Source organism: Lissotriton vulgaris, chromosome 5, assembly GCF_964263255.1.
Source record: "Lissotriton vulgaris chromosome 5, aLisVul1.2, whole genome shotgun sequence".
NCBI lineage: Eukaryota > Metazoa > Chordata > Amphibia > Caudata > Salamandridae > Lissotriton > Lissotriton vulgaris.
The window spans coordinates 237,019,860-237,043,347 of record NC_141693.1 but is presented as its reverse complement, the minus strand read 5'-3'; the positions used below and the strand labels follow the sequence as shown (position 1 = coordinate 237,043,347).

The window sequence follows — 23,488 nt, the reverse complement described above, 5'->3', positions numbered from 1 at the left end:
ATCCTTGTCCGACACCACCGAACCCCCCCCCCCACCCTCCTCTGCTCTCTGATGTCCTGGCTACTCTGGGTACCTACGGGCTACCATGGAAGCGGGCCGCGGGCGGCCGCCCCCCACCTTCACCCACGCTGGCCTGCTCCGAATGCCTCCTTTTGATCTGGAGCAGTGCGGTAGGTCCTCCCCCCCCCCGCTGCTCCCGCGATCTCCCACGTCCCCCCTCCCCCAATGGCATACACTTTGATTAGGCCCCTCCATGTTCTCTCCTGGAATGTTAACGGTCTCCTCGACCGCATCAAGCGCGCTGCGGTCCTTCGAGCGTCACATCGCCACTCGGCGGATGTGATCCTTCTCCAGAAGACCCACCTTTTAGGAACACAATGCAACTTCCTGGCCCGGTACGGGTTTGCGATGGTCTGGCTCTCTGGGTTCCAACGCGGGTCCTGAAGGGTGGCGGTCCTGCTCCGGAAGGGTCTCCCCTTCACCCTTGTTAAAGCCTACACTGACCCACAGGGGCGATATGTCGCAATCTCAGGTGTGGTGGAGGGTTGTCCCCTGAGCATCCTGAATGTATATGTCTCGCCCGCCCTCCTGTCCCCGACGCTTCGATGCCTCACACAGATCTTCTCCGCCTTTCCGCTCGGCCTCACAGTTGTTGCAAGACAAGACCGGTCCCCCTTCTGCGACCCTCTCCTCCTCCTCGGCCTTGGGGCTCTGTGATACTTGGCGAGTCTGGAACCCTCGCAAGGCACAATACACTCATACCTCGGCCTCCCACCATACCCACTCCCGCATTGATCTCCTCCTGCTCCCGGCCACAGACTGTCATTTGGTCTCCGGGGTGAACATCTTGCCGAGGGGACTGTCGGATCACCCCCCGTCTCCCTCCGCGTGGGCTCCTCTCCGGGGGGACCGCGTGCGGTATGGCGCCTCAATGCATGGTTCCTACAGGACCAAGCGCTGGTAGACGAGCTAGGGCAGGAACTAACCCACTATTCCACTGCCAACGAGGGCTCGGTTTCATCGCCGGGGACCCTTTGGGAGGCTGGTAAGGCGGTGATTCGTGGGGTGGCGAGGGGGCTTGTCCATGCCAAACGAGCAAACCGGCTGGCCCGACTTGCGGAGTTGGAGTCCCAAGCTGCCCGGCTAGAGGCCGAACAAACCGCAATCGGTCGAGAGGACCCCACCCGGCAGTTGGCGATGATCCGGGAAGAGCTCCGTCAAATCTCACTTGACTCGGCCCAGCAGTTGTGGCGGTCGTCCGTGGCGCGGATATACGGCTGGGGTGACAAGAACGGTAAACTCCTCCATAACTTGGTCTCCTACCCTAAGATCCACTGCGTTATTCCGGAGGTACGCGCACTGGATGGCACCCTCCAGGTGACCTCCGGGGATATAGCTGGAACATTCGCCGACTTCTACACTCGCCTCTATGCGGCGCCCCAGCCCGACGCGTTTCTGACTACCTCCTGGGTAGGGCCGGTGCTCGGCTACCCTCCTTTACCCCGGAGGATGCAGAGGCTCGGGAGAAGCCCTTCACACCGGACGAAGTCCTGGAGGCCATCCCCCTTCTGAACCGTGGCAAGACACGCGGTCCGGATGGGTTCCCACAGTAGTTCTATGTGGCCTTCCGGGACACCCTGTCCCCCCAGCTGTTGAATCTTTTCCATCATGTGATAGAGAAGGGCTCCTTCCCCCCCGAATCGGACTTGGCCACGATTGTGGTCATCCCCAAGACCCACCCGCCCTCTGTGAACTGTGCGGACTTCTGCCCTATCTCCCTTATTAACACTGAGATCAAGCTCTTTGCTACAATACTGGCCCAGAGGCTTAAACCCTTTCTACAATATCTGGTCCTCTCGGACCAGTGTGGCTTCATGCCGGCCAGAGGTACCCACCACTGTATCCGCCGCCTCCATCTGGCCCTGGCACATCGCTCCCGCCTATCACCTTATCTGGCCCACCTCTTTCTCGACTTTGAGAAAGCCTTTGATACGGTAGGATGGGCGTATTTACAAGATGTGCTGGAGGAGATGGGCTTCGGCCCGCGGTTCCGCAGCTATATTGGGATCCTCTACGCGAGCCCCAAGGCCCGAGTGTTGGTCAATGGGACGCTCTCAGAGGCATTCCCGATATGCAGAGGCACGCGCCAGGGGTGTCCCCTATCTCCACTCCTGTTCGCGTTAGCGATGGAGCCCCTGGCGACGCTCATCCGGCAAGACCACCTCGTTCAAGGGTGGACCTGGAATGAGAGTCACATAGACAAGATAGCCCTCTACGCCGATGACGTGCTCCTGTACTTGGCGGACCCGGCGACCTCGGGCCCTAAATGTCTGCTAATCCTTCTGGACTTCGAGAAAGTATCTGGCCTCCGGCTTAATGCGGCCAAGTCCACCCTGATCCCGCTTCACCCCTCCTGGCAATGCTTTGACTGGCAGTCGTCCATCCCCCTTAGACGCCACTCTGTTAAATTCCTGGGGATATGGGTGACTCTGCTGCCGGAATTGGAATGGGCACTGAACATCACGCCCCTGGTAACCCGAATGCGATCGGACCTGAAGAAGTGGCAATTCCTCCCCCTCAATCCCCTGGGTCGGAGTGCACTGCTCAAAATTATGGTCCTTCCCCGTTTCCTCCACAAAATATTTCCATCCCCCTTTCCCGTGCTTGGTTCCGGGAGCTCGACGGAACCCTATCCAGGTTCCTCTGGAGTGGCGGACGACCGTGGATTTTCCTCGCACACAGCCGCATCCCCCCCTTTGACGGAGGCCTAGGGGTGACTCACCTCTATCTCTATTACCTCGCCACCAAACTGATCGTCTTCCACGACTGGTATGCGGGCGGCTGGTCCGACCCAGCGTACCGGGTGGAACTGGAAGAGACGGACTTCTCACAGCTTCAAGCGCTCCTCTACGGCTGCCCTATCCCGCAAACCGTAGCTCCAATTACCAGAGCGGTCTTGCTGGCATGGCGCGCCGCCCTACGACACACAGGATGGGACCGCAAACTTACCCGCCAGACGCCACTCTGGCACGGAAACTGGCTCCTAGAGGTTTCGTCCCTTGGCAGGTATCGGCGCTGGGATCTCATTGGGGTGTCGGTGCTCGGGTACGTTTGGGTGGGAGACCACATTCGAGCCTTTGCTGACCTACAGCAGCGCCACGCCCTTCCCAACGCCCATTATTTCAGGTATTTGCAGCTGTGCCACTCCATTCATGCACAACCACCCTTCCAGAGTTTAGCCCTCTAGAAGCCCAAGTGATGATGGGGGCTCTAGGTAGGGGAGGAGTATCCCGAATTTACCGTGCCCTAGTAAATAATAGCCCCTCGTCCCTTGACCAACTGCATACCCGGTGGGAGGGATGGGTGGGACCCCTGGAGGAAGCCGATTGGAGGGACACCTTGATGGCCCTACGTACCCTGACCACATCATCCAAGCTGCGGCTGGTGAAGACCTATTACCTACACACGTCCTATTTCACCCCAGAGAGGCTTTTCCGAGCCAGTTTGAGACCCTTCCCGGACTGCCCAAGATGTGGGCAATCCCCGGCCGACTTCTACCACATGGTGTGGATGTGCCCGGGGCTTGTGAGGTTTTGGACGGGAGTGGAGCGAGAGCTTTCACAGGCTCTGGGCTGGGAGGTCCCTCATGTATTTATTTATTTATTTATGAAGCTTGTAGAGCGCACAGCTACCTCCGACGGAGGTGTCCCGGCGCTAAGATTACATGATTGTCCCCATAAAGAGTAACCAGAATCATATCTCACAGAGGGACTGGGAAAAAGCGAGGATCTGACAGTGCCAAGTCCTACCGCTTAGTGAACAACCAAGTCTTGAGTTTGCGACAAAAGGCTGGCTCAGATTCGCAAAACCTGAGGTCAAGGGGGAGGCTGTTCCAGAGCTTGGCGGCAGTGACGGTGAAAGGTCTGCCGCCAGTCCGAGAAAGCTTGAATCTTGGAACCATCAGAAGACGAAGGTTGTTGGATCTGAGATGTCTAACTGAAACAGAGATAAAGCGGGCCAATTCCATGAATAGCCCGAAATGTCAGGGTCAGAATTTTGAAATCGATGCGTCGTGAGATGGGAAGCCAGTGAAGCTCTTCTCGGTAGGCTCTGACTGAAGTACGGGCAGGGATATTACCAATGAGCCGTGCCGCAGCGTTTTGAACTATTTGCAGGCGGTCAATAAGGTAAAGGGGGGCACCTGCATATAGACTGTTAGCATAGTCTAGATGGGTGGTGATGAGAGCCTGGACCACAGTTTTGCGTGAAGATTGAGGGAGGAAGGGGAAGATTTTCCTGATCATACGTAATTTGGAGAAACAGGCCCCTACCACTTTGTTGACTTGAGCACTTCCAGACAAAGAGTTGTCAAACGTGAAGCCAAGGTTACGAGCTGTGACTGCTGCTAGGGATCTTCGATGGCCTGGATGGCACTAGATCAGATAAACGCCTGTTGGGGACGGCGGTGGCCATGGCCAAACGGGACATAGCACGTAACTGGCTGCGAGATGCAGCACCCACAGTGGGGGGATGGAGGAGGGGGTGGACTGGTGCGGTGCCCAGGAGGAGGCCCTATTCGAATCCCGGGGCTCTCCAGAACTGTTTTCTAAAATATGGGGGAAATGGTTCAACTTGTTCCCACCGTGAACCCAGATATATACACTGTCTTTGTTATTATTATGCAAACTGTAATGTCGGACTGGACTGGATTACCCCCACCCATATGTACTGCTGAATTTAACTCATTGTACCTGTTGATTTATGAGCTGCTGCCAATGAATTCTCTTTGCTGGTTTAAAATGCTAATAAAGTTGATTATCAAAAAAATCTCCTCTAGGCCTCTCTTCAAAGCAAGGAAGGGTGTTTTCATTTCCCTCTGGCATATCCGTGACTGGTGATTTTGTTCGAAGGGGTTGAAAAAAAGTAATTTTTTTCCTTTCTCTTTAGTTCATATTGGGAGAGATCTGATTGTTTTACATCTTGCATCTACAAACATTGAGATACTGACAAAATGGCATCGACCAAGTATTTTATACACACCTTGCACAACAGTTAAAGGGGAATGGAGTGGATTGAGCCCTTCTTCCTGTTTTGCCAGGGGTGGTGGGGGTAGGTGGTGGATTTGTCACCATTACTTCGCAGGTGTTATAGGGTCATCACATTACCAGTAAGTACATCTGTAGGGTTTTACATCACTGTTAAGTACAATGGAAGTTTTGAACTCGTACCCATTGTATAAATGTTTTCACTTTGCAGATAAGTGTATTTTATACATATCAATTTGTGTGTGTGTGTGTGTGTGTATATATATATATATAACATTTGTACATATGGAATACACTAAAATAATTTCTGTTGTTTTTAGTGTTTATCAGTGAAGCTTACTACTGTAAGGGATAGTAAGGTATTTTAGGGTTAAGGAATGAATAACGTGTAGTGTTAGTAAAGAGTTCAGAGGTCGGTAGTGTATAGCGTAGTAATGGGTTTTTATGATTCAGGAAAGGGTAGTTTAAAGGGGTAGGAAGCGTATTTCTTTTATTATTATTTTATTTATTGGCATAGTAAAACAAAAGTTACAATCAGAAGGAAAAGACACTGAAATCAGCTTTAGCAGAATAGCGCTAAGACATGTCAGCATGTGCGCGGTACTCCCATCCACATCAATATCAACTTTCCGGCAGTTGCTGCTTTTCCCCCCCTCGCATTATGTCCCCACAGCAAGAACATCATGTACACAATCAATAGGCGCCCCTCCCGAGCCACAGTCCACTGCCATCCCCCCTTCCATCGACATGTAGTGAGACATCTATCACTCGGTAACCTGCACAGAGGTACAGGTACGAAGGATGAGTGTTGCAAATAAGGGTTGATCCAAGATATACACTGTCATCGCTAACTACTTTCAATTTAGTACACAAATTATGTCTCAGCGCCAGTGTTCTGTGGTGCATGTGCCGTCTCCAAGTCCGACCCATCGCCCCCAGTGTCTCTGTCGTCTTCCCCAGATCTCCTCTCCATGTACAGTGACCAATAGTTCTTTGGCCGATTACGAAGGGGCAAGAGCTCGCTGTATAGTCCCGTCTGCGTACAGCAGTACAACATATCACGGGACCATCTGGATAGTGTCGGGGTCGGTCCTCTCATCCAAGTAAGTGCTACGCAGCGTTTGGCCACTAGGAAAGCATGTCCACCAACCTGCGATTGCCAGCCACAATATCCTTTGAATACCCCAGCAGCGCAAGAAGCGGGGAGGGGGATAGCGATAAATCAATGATCCTGTTCACCTTGGCAAACACCTCACACCAGAAACTTGCGATCCGAGGGCAAAGCCAGGCAAGGTGAAGAAAATCCGCAGTTTGTGCCGTGCACCTTTCACAGTGAGGAGACTCCCGCAGACCGTATCTGCACAGCCGCTCAGGGGAATAGTACACTTGATTGAGAAATTTAAAATGCAATAGTCTGTGCCGGCCATTAAGGGATACCCTCTTGATGTTGGCGTAACAGTATCTCCATTTATCCTCGGGAAGATCGAGCTCTAAGTCTGTCTGCCACGCCAATCTGGGCTTGGCATAATGCGTCGTTTTTTCCGCCAGTGTATCGTGGTAAAGTCACGAGATTAGACGTGTCGGGGATTTAGCAGTAACTACATAATCGTACACCGACACCGTTGGGGGTTCCGCCATGTCCTCGCCCAGTAAATTTTTCAGAGCGAGTCTCACCCTGTGAAACTGAAAGCGAGCTGGGGGGGAGCACCTGGACCATCCCCCGTGTCCACGTCTTCCCATTGACGAGCTGTACCATAAAGGAATAGATCTCCCATTGTATGTTTGCAAGGGCCAACTGAACCCCTCTATCTCTACACGGACCTAGCCATGAGCACCACTCCAATCTGGCCCTGGGCATACAATAGCGAGCAGGAATGTGCATCCATAAGGTGGTGCCAGGCATGTGTAACCGCATTTAATGAATCCAACAGACCGGTTCGCCGGTCTCGGGGACGGGCCAGTAGCGCAGGCAGCGGTGTGGGATCGACCACTATCTGTTCAATAAGTTGATTCCAGAGAGCGAGCTGAACAGGACCACTTCTCTCAGCACTCTCGAGAGATTGACCTCCGGATCCCGCATGTAAAGCAAGGTGTCATCCGCATACGTGGACACTATCAAATTGTACCCAGGGAAACGGCTATACCGATGGCCATGGTACTCCCATAATGTGCAGGCCAGGGGCTCTGCGACAAAGGCATATAAGAGGGGGGAGAGGTGGCAGCCCTGTCTAGTTCCGCGTTCTATAGGGAAGGGTTCAGTCGTTACCGCTCCTATACGGACCCTGGCCGTGAGGGATGCATAAATCGTATTCAACAACTGGAGAAAGAGATCCCCTACTCCCATACGCCACAATACCGCACGGAGGAAGGGCCATTCGACTGAATCGAATGCCTTTTGCATATCCAGGTAAACCGCTACAGCTGGTACTTCATGTCTGGTGTGTTGGAAAGCAGCAACCACTGTGCGCAAATTATAGGTCACGGTGCGGCTGGGGACAAATCCCGCCTGTTCGAGGGCAACTAGCATTGGGATCAATGGGCTGATACAATGAGCAATAATCTTTGCGAAGATCTTCGCATCGACGTTAATAGGTGACAGCGGACGGTATGAGGCACAGTCCTCCGGGGGTTTACCTGGCTTTAATAAAGTGACGATAATTGCTTTGCGCATCATGGGGGATATTACTCCACCATCCGCTATCTGCTCCACGAGCATCGATAACTTAGGGATCAGTAACTCTGAAAACGTTTAATAAAATGTGGCAGGGAACCCGTCACTACCCAGAGCGCTGCCCGCCCTCATAGATGACAATGCCAAAACAATCTCTTCCCTTTCAAACGGCCTCACCAGGAACTCCCAGTGCGTGTTCGTGAGCCAAGGCAGTTGGATATACGTGAGATAATCCATGATACGATCCTCCGACACCGGGCCTCTAGAGGCGTAGAGAGTGGCATAATAATCACGAAAGCGGTCCGCTACCTGATCATCGGTCAATTCTACTCCTGTGAGTGGTGATCTTAGAGTAGGCACCGTCGTATTTTGTCGGCGTTGCCTAGCCATTCTAGCCAACACCGCACCCGGGCGCTCACCCTCACCATACGATCGGGCGACGGCGTACTTCCCGAGATATTTAGCCTCAGCATCCGCCTTCTCGTGATACTCCCTGAGCGTTTGCGCCAGCTCCTGCGTCAAGTCCGCGCTCCGATCACGCACAAGACGTGCCTCTATACTCTTCAGTCTGTTTTCTAGCAGTGTCAAACTGTCCCGGATAGATCGGAGGACTCCAGCGTGCTTAGAGATAATGACTCCCCGAATATACGCCTTGAAGGACTCCCACACCGTAAAGAAGGACTCCACCGTACCCTCATTCCTGCTAAAAAAGTCTTCTATCTCAGTCGCCAGTTCTTCGCGAAAAGCGTCATCGAGCAACACGTAGGGCGGCAGGCCCCAAGAAAAAGGGGGGGATCGACGTGCCAGGGCGCGTAGGGTAATCAGCACCGGGGAATGGTCAGAGTAAGTGCGCGGAAGCGTCACACAGGCCCGTACACTGGAGAGGAGATACGAGGAGAGGAGCCAATAATCAATAATCAATACAAGTGTGTGGGTCATATTGCGAAGAGTAGTGTGTGTACCCCCCTTATGATGGGTGTTTAGTCCTCCAAACATCCTGTAAACCCAACCGGGTCATCTCTACATCAAGGACACGAGAGGCAGCCGAAGGTAGTCTACTAGGCCCGTCAGAAGGATCTAGTGCTGGCTGTAGCGTCAAATTGAAGTCACCTCCCCATAGGACATTGCCCTCCCCTAATTCCCTGATCTTATTGGCGAGCGTCACGTAGAACGAGAGGCAGTCGAAGTTAGGGCCATATGCGTTGATCACATGGAATGTCATTCCCTTCCCAGTGCACCTAGTGATGACATATCGCCGCTCGGTATCTGCCGCTATCGGCGTGAATGTCAGAGGAGATCGTGGGTTTACCCAAGTCAGTATTCCCCTGGCGCTCAAGGTAAAGTCGGCCGCATGCACACGACCTTTCAGACCTCTGTAACGTAGTGTCGGACTGTCCGGTCTCAGATGGGTCTCCGGCAACAACGTGATGTCTACCCCGTGGCGTGAGAGGTATTGAAGTATGCGCCTAACCTTCCTGTGGTCATTTAATCCCCTAACGTTCCAGGTCACCAGAGCGATAGCTTCACTGTCTCGTGGTTGTTGTCAGGTGTGGCGGTGAGGAGCGTGTCGGGGACGCGTCACCATCCTGCGGATGTTGAGTCATTACTGGGGTACTGTACTTGAGTGTCTGCCAGTTAGTCCACACAAGTCGAGGAGCAACGCACATATCTGCCAACGTCTATGCCAACAAAATTACCTAACACATCTTTGAGTAGGACGCATCCTGCCATTCGCTTTAAAAACAACAAGAGAAAAACTTGCTCAGTTACCCAACCCCCCACCCACGCTTGCCCAACCTCAACATGGCTGCGCCCCATTTCCTCGCCATCGCCAGTCCTGCCCCCCACCCTAAAATGGCTGCAGAGCCCCCCCTCTCTTCCACCCCACCACCCGCGACCCAACAGCAATAGCAAATACCAAAAACCATGAAGGAAAAAAATCCCCCATTGCCACTGAAGCTAGGAGGGGGAGGTGTACTGCACACAGGGGCCCCGTCACACACCCCCGTCCAGGGGATACAATATTAGTCAGCGATCGGAGCCCTATGTAGGGCCTAATGCTTGCCCCACGTCCTGTAGGAGTGCCCTCCGTAGTCCATACCCATCACCCCAGACTGGCAATACCCCTGCTAAACTTACATCGTATTAAGGCAAACTGTCACGTTCTGTATACATTACCAATACATCTTTGCGTATCAACCTCAAAGTCACATGGTACTGTCTACAGGTGCAATAGGGCATACCGCCCTAATCAATCAGTGTTCCGGCTGCACCCCCCAACAGAGAAAAAACATCCCGCATCCAAAGTACGTCTGATACCATATCTCCCTGCAGTCGTGAATCGTCCCATCACGACACATCGGTGCCGCATATCCGTAGGCGCCAGGCGTTGCTACGAGTGGAATGTCACCTATCAATAGTTCAAAAAATGATCCGACTGCAGATCAGACATATCTTCGTTCGCAGGGCGATGCCGTTCCCTGCGCCAGTCCTTCATGGCTTTCTGTAGCGCTTTAGGGTCAGTAAAAATAGTAGATCTCCCTTGTCTATTGACCCTAAGCTTAGCAGGGTAGAGCATGGCATAGTCGACCCCAAGTTCTCTCAACTGTCGTTTCATAGGAACAAATTGTCGACGTGCCTCTTGCACCCTGGCCGTGAAGTCCGGGAACAGGGACAGCGTGCTCCCCTCGTATTGTAATGGCTGTTTTTCCCTGGCTAGCTTCAGTGTGATGTCACGGTCCCGATAATTTAGAAGCTTGGCCACAATAGGACGAGGGGGAGCCCCTGGCTTAGGCCTCGGCCCAACGTACAATGTGCCCTCTTTACAACGAACATCCCGGACAAGGCATTGTCACCCAGCAGTTTCTTTAAGAGTCCCTCAACAAACAGCTCTATATTGCCCGTCTGAGTGCTCTCGGAAGACCCGTCAGGCGTATATTACATCTACGGGACCTTGCCTCCAAGTCCTCGGCCTTATCCTGCAGAAGCTGGATTACCTTGCCCAACTGTTTGTGCTCTGTGTCCAGGGATGTCTGTGCTTCCTCAACCTCGCAGATACGCCTCTCCGACATGTCCAGGCGTTCGGCGTGTTTATCCAGCCGTTCTGCCATGCGGTCCATACGGTATGTGAGAGCGTCCATCTTGGTCCCCAGTGACGCAATGCCGTCTTGTAAGTTCTTCTCCATAGCCAGCAAAATGGTGCAAAAATCCGGCGCAGTTGTTTCCCCCCCCCCCCACCGTTGTCTCGAGCCCAGAAGCCTCCTCTCGGGCTGGGGTGTTGTTTAGTTTTCTTACTTGAATCAAAAGTCAACTTAGGCTGGGTACAGTCTGGACGGCCCATGGCTAAATCTCGGAGTACACCACCGTTAGGGACGCACAACTAAAGTGTCTCACAAGACTCGCTTTTCTATCGTGGAGTCCGATGTATGCGCAACAGGAGAGTCGAGAGAGTATCCTGATCCTCAGCTCACGATCCAGCAATCACCACCCCAAGTGCTGCGCCAAATGGCACCCGGGCACCAAGCCCCATCAACACGGGGACCCCTCCACACCGGGCACCAATGTGCTGTGGCAGGTCTTGGCAGCAAAATAAACCCAAAGAGGTGCCCACGCAGCCAAGGGCGACAGAGCAGGCGTCAAGCACAGGACCCTCCCAACCGGCAGCCAGGCAAAGAGACTCGACATAGACTATGGTGCGCACTCCACTTCACAAAATGGCACCACGTAGAAGATGCCACTCTCTGCCCCCTAGTGACCGCACTGCCCGATCCCAGAGGTGCCTCGGGCCAGTGTCCAATGGGGGGGACAATGCCCCGTCCTGATCCCGTCCCGATCTCGCCCCGTCGCTATCCAGGTGTGCTTCCCCCCCAGGTTGCTTCACCAGGTCTCAGCGCTCCTTATCCAGCTCGTGTGTGGAGAGGGGAAGTGACAGTGCACCCTGGCCAGTACTCACAGTTGATCCGCTGCCCATCCACGCAGGGGGCACGCCGGCCCGGCCGATGTAGATCCGCGCCGTCAGGCAGAGCCACAGGCCACGCCGGGCCTCAGCAAGGTGTTGGGCCTAACAGCGCCGTCCAAGCCGGGCGCTCCAGTAGGGCGTCCGCACCGCGGCTATGCTCCAAGTCCAGGCGCCACCCCCGTACGGCCTCATCACACTCCGCCGACTCCCCGCTTACTGCATTATTGCTCCCCCTGCAATGTCTGTTCGGGGCACAGCAGCGACATCCATCCAGCTCCGCGACCTCAGCCGATGCCGCAGGGGGTATTGCTGTAGAACAACAAAGGCTGTGGATCCTACGTCTACCCAGCCCGGATCTCAACAATATGATCAACAGAACAAAAATGGCTAGATAGGCAAAGTTATTTTCATTAATGACAGTGACGTAGTCAAAATGTACTACGTTACCAAGGCCTTTTGTACCAAAAGCAAATTTATTTAATTTTTTGGTTTTTTAGTTCATCAAAACATATGGGCGAACCAAAAGACTGTCACGACAGTGAGTGCATAAATACAGTATTTACATTGATACACAACTACCACTATACATTGTTTACATTATTTACAAATTGAAAAGCACACAATTCAAATGAGAACAATTGTGAAAGACACACCAAGAAGAACAGTAACATTAATCAAATAACCAGACATAAATTGTGTTTATATACAGTGAAAGAGTTCCTACAAACAAAAATACAACCAGTCCATAAGGGTATGAAACCAAGGGACAGGCGGGAACAGATGGGAAAGTGCGCCTGCCTGCCTGACAACCCTGTGGATGCGATTTAAATTGGGTTACACAACTAGGGTTCCAGGTGGTTTTTTATTTTCACTTCCTAGGTGTACCCTTTTTGAGTGGCCACAGGGTAGGTATGTCGACGCGTTTCGAACCGGATTTGTTGACGGTTCTCTTCAGGACGGGGACTGGGAACAAAACGTCTGCACGAGGCAGTAAGTATGCCTTGGTGACGGTAATTCGCCGGTGTAGAGATAATTTCTGTAATTAGCCGGTGGTGGTTCTTACAAGTCTAGTTGTCCGCCAAGCGATGTACACATGGGGTTGGAAATATTCACATAGTGGCAGTGTTTCAATTCAGGCTGGAAGGGTGGCTTCTGTAGCGCGTAGCTATAAATCTCACAAATCACTTCAGGACCGGTGAGGGGTTCGCCTGTATCTTGACTGGAGGATTCAATCACTCGAGGTCTCTCTGGCAGGAACACGCGCGGTGGGTATTGCAGCAACGTCGCTCGGGTCTCCGAAGTCCGCACCTCCGCAACAGGCCGCCGTCGCCTACAGGATAGTTGAGTGAATCTTGCCCTAGACAGAGGAGCCCACGTTTCAGGCGGCCATCTCAGTTACCAGCTAGCTTCGCCCCCAGGAAGCGTTTTTTAGGGTTTAGGTATGTGTTCTACATAGTAGTAAGGAGTTTTAGGGTTCAGGGATGGGTAGTTAATATGGTAGTAAGGAGTTTTTATGCCTCAGAGAATGATTCTGTTCTAGGGTAATAAGGAGTATCTGATAGAGATATCTCGCTGCAGATTCCTTAACTTGTGAATTCTCCCCAGGCGTCAGACTGGATCCAGCAAATTTTTTTTCAGCAGTATCTCTGCATGCCATGGGGCGGAGCCACTTGCCTCCACATGATGTCTGCGCCGGATATGACATCAGTGGAGCCATATAAGTCCCCTTCGGCATGCTGATGTCAGTTTCTTCTTTTTCCGCGCTGCACGCAGATACGAAGTAGCATATCTCTGGCGTTTTGCGGCCTGCTATGACAAACATTTCTCATCTGAAATAGTGTGCTAAACTCCTATGCCCTCTGGGTGTAAGTCCTGTGGGTCCTGTGCTTGCCAGATCTCAGGTACAGGCCCACATTTTATTTGTATGTGATTCTTGGGTGACAAATGCAAAAACAACAATTGATGGACGGAATGTTGCACAATGGCAAAACATTCATCCCCAGTCACAGATCTGGGTTTAATCCATCGTTATTTTGCTCACCACACCACCCTAGTTCAGACATGGCCATATGCAAATCAGTCTTACCCTGTGCCTCATGGGAACAGTCCAGCCCGAACTGCCAGGCCATGTCTTTCCTGGATCGGAATCAAGCATCCTAGGACCGGTTTCTGGCTATCAGCCATCATCAGCCAGGATAGCTTGATTCCAGTAGCATGGAGAGCACGGGACTCACGGACAGATGCAGCCTTATGTAGGTTTCAGGCTGGTCGGGAAGGGCCAGACCCTTAGCTTGCCCCCTTCCCTTTTTGTTTCTTGTTATTGCAACGCTGTTATGTGCATTTTGTGGCATCAGTCTCCTGAACAGTGTTTCTGCCCTTGTCTTCTAATGCTGCTGGCTAGCTGTCTGTCTTGAGAACCCTGCATGGGGTTTTCCCCTTCTGGCCGGTGCGATTAGTTGGATTCCCCTGTTATGTGAATCCCTTGTTACACGATTTTCTTAATCCTTATGTGATATTGGCCACTTGGGCTTGTTGCCCTTTCTTCTGTTCCTTGACTGTGGCTCAGGACTTGTTATCCTGTCCTGTTATTGCATTGTAAACCTTTTTACTTGTTTGCAGTCCCTTTGGCAGCCTCCTATCTCCCCTTGGTGTTCTATCACGTATCAATGGTACACACTTGGGGGCATGGCTAGCTGCCCAAGGTGGCGGACGTGCTTGAAGTCCGCTCCCTGCCCTAGCCCTCAATTATCCTGGCCATCCTTACATTAACCTGATTGATTCCGAGAAGACAAGGATGGTAGGCACTATCTAACTGTGGGTGATCCCAGCGGTGACCCCCATAGAAGAGCAGGTGCTCTGAAGCACCGGTGCAAGGGGCGCGGCCTACCTTGTCCCAGAACATACACCCGACCGGTGTGGCTGCATTACTCCCAGGGACGAGGAGCGCCCATCAGAAATACCTGGGCTGCAGCTGCTGGTGCCGTAAGCTGTACCAGGCGTCTGTGCAACCTGGTGCGGGTGTGAAGGGCGGCTCAGCCTTGTGGCTCGCGAGCCCTGGGCAGAGGCGAAGGTGGATGGCCTGTGGTGTGGAACAGGCCCGGAATATACAAAAGCATTCAGACGGCTCTTGCAGCTGACACTGAGGATGCAGACTGTCCGACGAGCCGTGGGCACAGAAATCGTAGAAGAGGTGAGCCAGGCGAATCGGTTGTGTGATGGTGCACATAGCTAACGAGGGGAGGCCCAGGGGTCGATCAGGCCTAGGCCCCCCTCGAGCATTGCAATATGGTGGCACTGTGAAGGGCGTCTTGGCGGCACGGCTTACTTGAGGGCCACGCATCACAATCCCTGGGGCACAGCCTTAAACTGCGCACCGCCAGCGATATGAGGGAAGGTGACGCGAAGGTCGGTTCAGGCCCGGGCTGCCTCTCCCTCCATCTCCCGGGACTACAACGTACTGGCTGCAAGTGTCCCTCTTGCCATCCAAGCAACAACGGGGACACCAGAGGAGGGATTATCACTGAGCCTTATCCCGTGGATACACATGCTCTCCCTCCCTTTGAGACTAATTGAGTACTACCAGTCCGACTCAGCACAGGCCACGGCTTGGCAAGCACCGGAACTGGCAGTCAGTTTGGGCCCGGTACGGTTGCCCGAGGGAACGGAGGCCTTCATGAGCTGAGTCCCAGTAATACTCAGGAACGATTTCCATGCCATTTGGAGGGGGTACCTATGGGGGACTACGTTGATGACTTCTCTCTTTCACACTCTTGCCTCCACGACAGCTAAACTCAGGTAAACACCGCAGCGGTAGCGACTAGGAGGCCAAGTCGGGACTGAGCCGCTTTCCCCCTGACAGGTCTCTTCTCAGCTCTACAAGCAGAAGAAACACTAGGCAACGCTTGGGTGCAACATATCAAGCCCCCTACCAGATCCATACAAGTGGGGTAGGCCTGGAGACCCCATCAGCACTAGACCACTAGGGTCAACCCGCAGGCTGGAGTCACCGAAGAACAGCAACTGGCCATCTCATATACCCCTCTACCTCTGAGCCAAGGGTGAACTTATTAACTTCCAGCCCAACTTGGAAGCCACCTACCTTCTCCTTGGTCTGATTCCCTTCCTGAAGTATTGGTCCAACTACTAATCACTCCTAATTCACTGCCAGGCAGTGACAAACCAAGCGTACTCGGGCGAGCCCAGGATGAGCATCTGGACGGTACCACTAGCTGGTGGACACCTGAAGATACCATCCACAAAATACTGCACGTGTTGGCATTCAGGCTTGGCCAGGAGACTCTGCAGGAGAAGGACAGCTCAATACTTTCTCTCACCGACGTAATCTGATGCATCGCAGTAAGTCTTACAGTCACACAGTTACTCTACAGGACTTACTGGACCAAATCTGCATCCTTGAAGACAAGTTAGATGACGCAGAGGATCGATCCCTTTGCAATAATGTGCGCATGATTGGCCTTCTGGGGGGGACAGAAGGAAGAAACCTGGTCGAATGTGTGGAGAAGTGGCTGAAAAAATGGCTCCCGCCAGGTGTTCTCTCCCTTCAATTTGTAATAGAACAGGCTCATATTGTACCAGCCCGCCGACCACCACCTGGATCCAACCCCCTACCATTTTTGTTCAGAGTCCTCAATTTTCGAGACAGAGACACAATGTTAAGGGAGATTCGGAAAAACCCCGGGCCCAAAGTGCAAAACGCAACAGTCCTTGTTTTCCCAGATTACACTGCCCAATTGCAAAAGAGATGAGACTCCTTCGGGGCAGTGAAGCCTCAATTGCGGGGGCTTGACCTGCGATATTCCCTACTGTTCCCTGCCCAGCTACAGGTGGTTAAAGATGGAGCCTTCAGCTTCTTTGACACACCATCTGACGCATGGGATTGGTTAGAAGAGACAGGCTTGGCGGCATCTTCCTGGCTACCCGACAGTTGGTCACCACCCATATTCTAAATTGAGTTACATATATATTATACATTTATATTAGTATGTATAATTGAAATTAAAAGGGGTTAAAGGTAATACTTACCTGTGAAGTAAAGTCATGCAAAATACAGGTTCTTCCTGTATAATGACGAGAGGATTTTGAACTCCTGGCATGAGTGTTACCCCGAAACCGGTCAGGAAGACCTGGCTTGGCAGTTCGGGCTGGACTGTTCCCATGAGGAACAGGGTCAAGACTGATTTGCATATGATTGGGTCTGAACTGGGGTGGCAAAGTGAGCTAAAGAACAATGATGGATTCAACCCAGATCTGTGACTGGGGCAGCAGCAGCTCCTTTAGAAGCGTGTCGGTCCCCACAGCCACCGATTATAATGTAAATAAAAATGTACTATTTATAAAAAAAAAATTCCGGATGCAGGAGCTGTGCATTTTTTTTTATTGCCCATTAGCCGAGTTGTGGATGATGAGTGGGTAGAGCTAAATACTAACTAGGCTCACGCTTGCACTTAAAAGTGTGCATGTCAGGTTGGCCGACTGCCTTTCTGTGGCCAGCCTGACATGCGCACTAGAGGGCTATCACCATCCGTGCATTGTGAGAGGAGGGGGGTGGGCAGGCACAGCTCCCTGCAGTCTGAATGAGCGCTTGGCCCACCTGCCTGATCCAATCCTGGCACTGCTTTCAGCAAGGTAGCAGCGTATGAAATGACCACGACTTTCAGCACTAACCGCAATTGCACACAGAGTCAGTGGAGAGACCTTTGGCCACTCTAGCCGAGTTCCATCCTGACTGAAAGCAGCCCTCTCTAAAACAGCGCAAGATGCCCTATGATGAGGTCATTTAAGGAATTCTTGGCCAAGGCGGCAATCTGATACTGTCTGAATGGGTTCCGTTACGTAGCGTTTCACTGACACATCTAATAATTGGTAGAACAGATGGTGGAACTGATCTCAGCGCCAGGATACCCGCTGGGTGACAGCCGCGCTTAATAAGCATTAAAATACATATACATACATACATCTGCACGCATGCTGATTAATCCTACATTTCAATTTTTGCATGCTCCGGGCACTCAGCCTCGCATTACTTCTCGGTGGCATTTCTCGAGTTTTTTTGTTTTTTTTCCAGAGTTTTATATAGCGCAAACTTGACCCGAATCGGGTATCAGAGCGCTTTACATAGCACCAGTTACATTACATGAGGACACACATTCATTTTTGTTAGGTACGTGGAGATTAGTTGATTTTCCCAGAATCACAGGATGTTTAGCGTTATTACCGAGACTCGAACCCAGTTCCCCAGGTCCGAGGTCGAGCACCCTAGCTGTTAGGCCACATCCTCTCCCCACCTTGTATCTGACCACAAGCAGCTTCCAGATCATTGAGAGACCTAACACTGAGACATAGCCAGTACGATTCCTTACGGTCACCACGTGTCTCTGCAGACACTGCAGACAGAGGAAGCCCATCACCACCCCACACCCATTGAGGGCTCTGTAGTGATGTGGAATGATCATGTTCACAGTTCGACGCAGCCTGAGGAGATCGGAGACTCTTCCTCCGTTTGACTAGAGTTCAGGACTGCCGCTCAAGAGTAGCAGTGCCCCCGGAGCCTGATCATTACATGGCTGGTTGCAGATCAGTTATATGTGCCCCAAACCAAGACCTAGAGCAAAATCTCTTCAAGAGAAAAGATGATGTGGCATAGCAGCCAGAGCTGCTGACTTTGGAACTGTGGAACCAGGTATCAGCTTTGGTGTTGGCTCAACATCCCGTGATTCTGGGCAAATCTTTTATTCCCTCCATACATAAAATACAAAAATGCATGTGTCCTTGTGTAACGTAACTGGTGCTTATTTTTACTTTATGGCAAATTCCGAAGTGCAAAGGTGAAATGCTATGAATGGATCCATCTTTCGGCATTTTATTTTTTAAGTATATGTTATGTACAGTATTACCAATTTTCTAGGATCCAATCGACCAATACAGTTGAGAAGCAGAGCTATGTTACAGATAGAATACACTTTGAGTGTCTATTTTCATGGGTGGGTATGTGTGGTTGGCTTGGGATAGTTGGGCAGTTTGGAAACAGACCAGTTAGGTAATATGCCTGGGAACATTTTTGGCTTGCTTGTAATGATCCTTGACAAATGGGTGGTAAAGTACCCTTCTACAGCTACTCTTTTTTGCCCCCAAAATTGTTGCAAATGTATGATGTAAAATCCTCTACTTGAATCACTTTGTTTCCAACATGTGCTAGTGGGGGAAGAACACCTCCCTCCCTTCCCATCTTCCAATTATCAGTTTGGGCTCGCTTTCTGCGCATTACAGTCGAATCTAAAATGTTCTGCCCCACTATTTTTGAAATCCACCAGCTACCACTGGACTGGGGACGAGTGTCTGAAAAGTTTCAGCACTCCTTCCATCATTTCCTTGTGTTTGCTCCCAATATAATGACATGCAATGGTAAAGCATGCCCAATATAAATAGAGCAATAAAATGACTCCCAATTTATTGACTGAAGTAGCAAATGATGGTTTGTGGGGTCGGCCTTGTGGTAGTGTGTGCTGTTCCCCCTCACAGCTCTATAAAAGCTGTTGGGAGTACATAGCTTCCTTCTACTTTGCTCATGGGTGGAGAGGTGGATTTTGCAACATCACCTTGTTCAAGGACGTGGAAGAGGAATGTTTTTGTTTCTTTCTTAAATTTGCGGCTGTTATCAGCTACCACAGTCTTAATGTCCCTTAGTTGTGCGGATTCACAATTGAATTTGAGTGTTCCATGTCCCACCAAAGGATGTGAGGCACTGTAAACAACCTGTGGGCTGTGAGAAAACCCATGCTAAATTTACAAGTCAAGTTTTGAGAGATTTCATATTTTTTAATACTTTATTTGTAATGTTTTAACTTGCAGATCAAAAGAAACCATCTGACTTGAGTATACTGCAGAGGAGACATACAAGAAAAGGAGGCGGGGAGGAGATGGTGGAAAGGTTGCTGATGTCCGTCCACTATATATGGATGGAGCAATAATGAAGTATCATCAGTTAAAGTCATGTCAGTGGGAGGCTCTAGTTAGTGAATGGTATCGTCTTCATTGAACTCCCAACGTCTTTTCAGAATCTGTTCCCTCATTTTCTGAATAGCCCTTAATTTCTGTGAAATTAATCACCCCTTCCACCCCAGTTCAGAGCCATATTGCCCCCTATTTGACTCTTGAGATAGATTTTTAATGTCATTTCAAAAGCGAGCATTTTTTTTGACAAGTCGCAGATTATTCCTGCATTGGATAGATGTGCCTAGTCTTTGTCTACCATAAATGCATTGGGGGTTATGTTTTTTGCTTCCAACAGTGGGCCAATGTTATCCTGCCTGCTAGGAGGAAATGTGGAATACATTTCCCTATGTGTGAGTGTATTATATAAACCATTTCTTCCTGCGGCTGGTCTGAGGGTATTACGTCTGGATCGAGGGGAATATGGATTCTAATTATTTCCTTTATAATGTTCAGCAAGGATGCCAAAAACGGTTTGAATCTGAGGACAAGACCACCAAGTATGCTCCATTGGGCTCCTGATTAATACCCCACCCATCATATATCAGAGCAACTATACTTAACCCTAAGTCTGAACGTAGTCAGATACCACCTGCTGAGTACCTTGTAGATGCTGTCATTGTATTTAGTGCAGGTAGAATCTGTTCCCACTCTTAGTTAAAAACAAAATTGATTGTAGCGTAAGCTCTATTCATAGGAGATAAACATTTGTAAACCTTCCTCTAGAGTCTATGTTGCAGGCGCCACGCCTCCAAAAGACTTAGAGAGCCGATGACGTTCAAAAGTCCCTTTGGTGTGCCGGAGTTAGCCTGTCTTGTAACTGATCTGTCTAGAGCATCATCAAAAGCTGTGTTAAAATCTCTTCTGATTATCAATAAGTCTTTGTTTTGCCACATATTGATCAAATGGTGATCTTTCTGACCTTTAAGTGGTCACTAATGCCTTTCATTTTACCTGATTGGTCCCGTAAGATGGTGTCGAGATGAAAAGCTAGATTCCCACCAGAACAATATAGCCAAGCCCTTTGTTTTATTTGCTGCATGGAAGTAATACTGATGAAAATAACCAATAAGATTTGAGTCTGGTGCATCTTTCTATGTTGGGTCTCCCCTTTAATAGGACTATATCATTTTCTTTAACATGCAGCTCCTTTAATATTGAACTAAACACAGTATTTTTGAGAATGTCTCTATGAGGCTTGGGTATAGTTGATACCAAATCTCGAAAACGTATCTCCCCTGTAAAGTCTTCTAAGGCTGAAACACTTCTAGGTACGCTCAAGCACTTTTAACAGAGCCCATTAACCTGAATCATGGTCCTCCAAAAGTCCTCATACCACACAGTGAGCCACCCCTCCCCCACCCCCTCAACCTCCCAGAATACTATACTAAAACTAAATTAGAAACAGTTAACAATATATGAACAACACCCTAAAACGTAGCAACATCAGAACATAAGACATGAGGTCGATAAAGACAATCAAAAACACAGTTGGGAGGGAATGGCATCATCCAAGGCCCCTGGTTCTGGGGCTTTGACGGGGAAATCTTCACAGGTACCTCAATCGGAAGGGGCTATCTTTGTACAGTGATTTTATCGATGGAGGATCTCTGAGGAAAATAGGTGTAAGGAAGCAATTTGAAAATCCGAAGGGGGGGTTCAAATGAGTGGAGAGCATAGGGTACGCTAGGTGCAAGTAGTTAAAGTTGAACTGCAGGAGTCTGGCATCAAGCATTATCCAAGGTTGCTGAGCACACTTTCCTATCTTTGTTGCATCTTAGCACCTCTTCGTTCAGAGGTGTTTCAATGGTCATGTTCGCTGGCCAGTCCTCTGTTGGCATCACCTATCGCTATGTGTGAACCCCGGATTCCCAAGATCTTACGAGCCTGGTCAGGTCGGCGAACAGTGTGCGCCTTCTGATCGTATGCAAAGGATAGCTACATTTTCAACCACTGTCTTCATCTCCACAGGACTCACATTTCATTAATTGAAAATGTATTATATCAGTTCCCAGACTGCATATACTTATATGGAATTGTAATGGTATGTCAGCTTTAACTACACTATTTTCAACTGATCTTTTTAAGGTAAATGTATTGTTTTTTTTTTTTTATAGGAAAGGATCCTTGGACCGGTGTAGGAGAAGTTCGGACACCCAAAGTAGCAGGTCTGACCCCTTTTTATTTCTCTTTAATATCTAGAAGTCCAAAATCTGAGAACAAATTTTTGTAGTATACTTTAATTGAAAATTAATCATCTCCTCTATCTGACCAGCCACGGCCGTTAGTAGGTGTAACTGCAGGGCGGTGACGTGGGGAGGGGCAGGGTGGGGGGTTGTAATGTATGGATTACGGACTATAACAGGTAAGTAAACTTATAAAGAAATAAAACGAATTTCGTTGTGTGCACTGCATCACATTTGGTGATGCAGTGCACACAACGAAATTCGTTTTATTTATTTATAAGTTTACTTACCTGTTATAGTCCGTAATACATACATTGCAACCCCCATCCTGCCCCTCCCCCTCCCTACGTCACCGCCCTGCAGTTACACCTACTTCCAGCCGTGGCTGTATATGACTTTTGCATTTAGAAGGCAATAATTTAGCCATTGTGTTTTGTGACTGTTGTGACCTGGAAGCCTATGTTCTTATGTGTTCAGGCGATCATTCAATCGGAAAGACACACGTTAGTGATAGATTCCTTACCTTAGAATATCCTCAGGCGTCAGACTGGATCCGGAAAGTTTTTCATCAGCAGTACCCCTGTGCGTCGGTAGGTAGCGTTGTGTGGCTTTTCGTCTGTCGCTGGAGTCATATGCGCCGAGATGACGTCACAGAGACTACTTAGGCGCCACCCATGCGCTCTGACATCAGTTCTTTCTTTTTCTGCACCAGCAAGTGCAGATTCGGTTAGAGCACGTACCCTAGTCACTTTTTAACTAACTTTTTTGAGACTTTTGTCTCTACTTCTTTTTGAGTCTTTGACTCCTGGTGCCACGTAGGGATGCCTGGGTTTAAATCCTGCGGGTCCTGCCGCCGTACGATGTTGGTGGCCAACCCCCATGGCATCTGTCTCTACTGTCCGGAGCGCGACCATGACTCCCGGTCATGTTCCGACTGTCTAGCCATGGCTCCAAAGGCTTTGCAGGAGCGCTACTGAAAACTGCTTGAGGCCCGGTAGTCGTCTCCGAGCCGATCGAGGTCCAGGGTTCGCACGAGGGACCGACCGCGGAGCCATCACCATCGCTCCTAGGGGTTGAAGTTTTCACACTCAGAATCGGGTAAGAGACGTCATAAGAAGAAGTAGAAGCAGCGCTTACACTCTCCGACGTTCCCCCGTCGGTCTCCGGACGGGGACGAGGGGACCAGGGGTACTTCCCCCAGCGGCTCCGTTGGTGCCTGTGAGTCCCGCAGCCTACCCACCTTATCCGGGTCCGTCGGCGACACCGGCCCAGCTGCAAGAATTTCTTACTGCCATGGACTGCCTTTCCAGGCCTCGGGCTTCTGCCGGCGCGCCTTTGGGCCCGCAGTCCCAGCTGAGGGCCCTCTGCAAGCGGCTCCAGACCCTGCGGCTCCATTCCCGGCGCCACAATGGGTCCCATTCATCCCACGTCCGTCCTTACCCGGGTTCAATGACAATTTTGCTCCGGGCTGGGACCCTAATTGGGACAAGGATCTGGATCGGCGCGGTTGGACCATTTGTATTCCCCTGTCCCTCCCCCGCCGCAGCAGCCTGTGCCTCAGGCGGTGGAGGAGGAGGGCGACTGGAAGGGGTCTGAGGACCATCTTGCATGGCAGTGC

At 50.7% G+C, this 23,488-nt stretch overlaps 1 protein-coding gene across 9 annotated transcripts in view; it reads left to right on the top strand.

Moving 5' to 3' along the window:
- The window catches only part of LOC147710582 (zinc finger protein 618-like), a 998,795-nt gene that overhangs the window by 885,063 nt on the left and 90,244 nt on the right, over positions 1-23,488 (top strand). For all 9 annotated transcript variants that reach the window (XM_086921256.1, XM_086921253.1, XM_086921260.1 and 6 more), the window contains one exon: positions 21,802-21,852. In XM_086921256.1, coding sequence (XP_086777382.1) covers positions 21,802-21,852 — 51 coding nt within the window. The remainder of the gene's footprint in view (positions 1-21,801; positions 21,853-23,488) is intronic.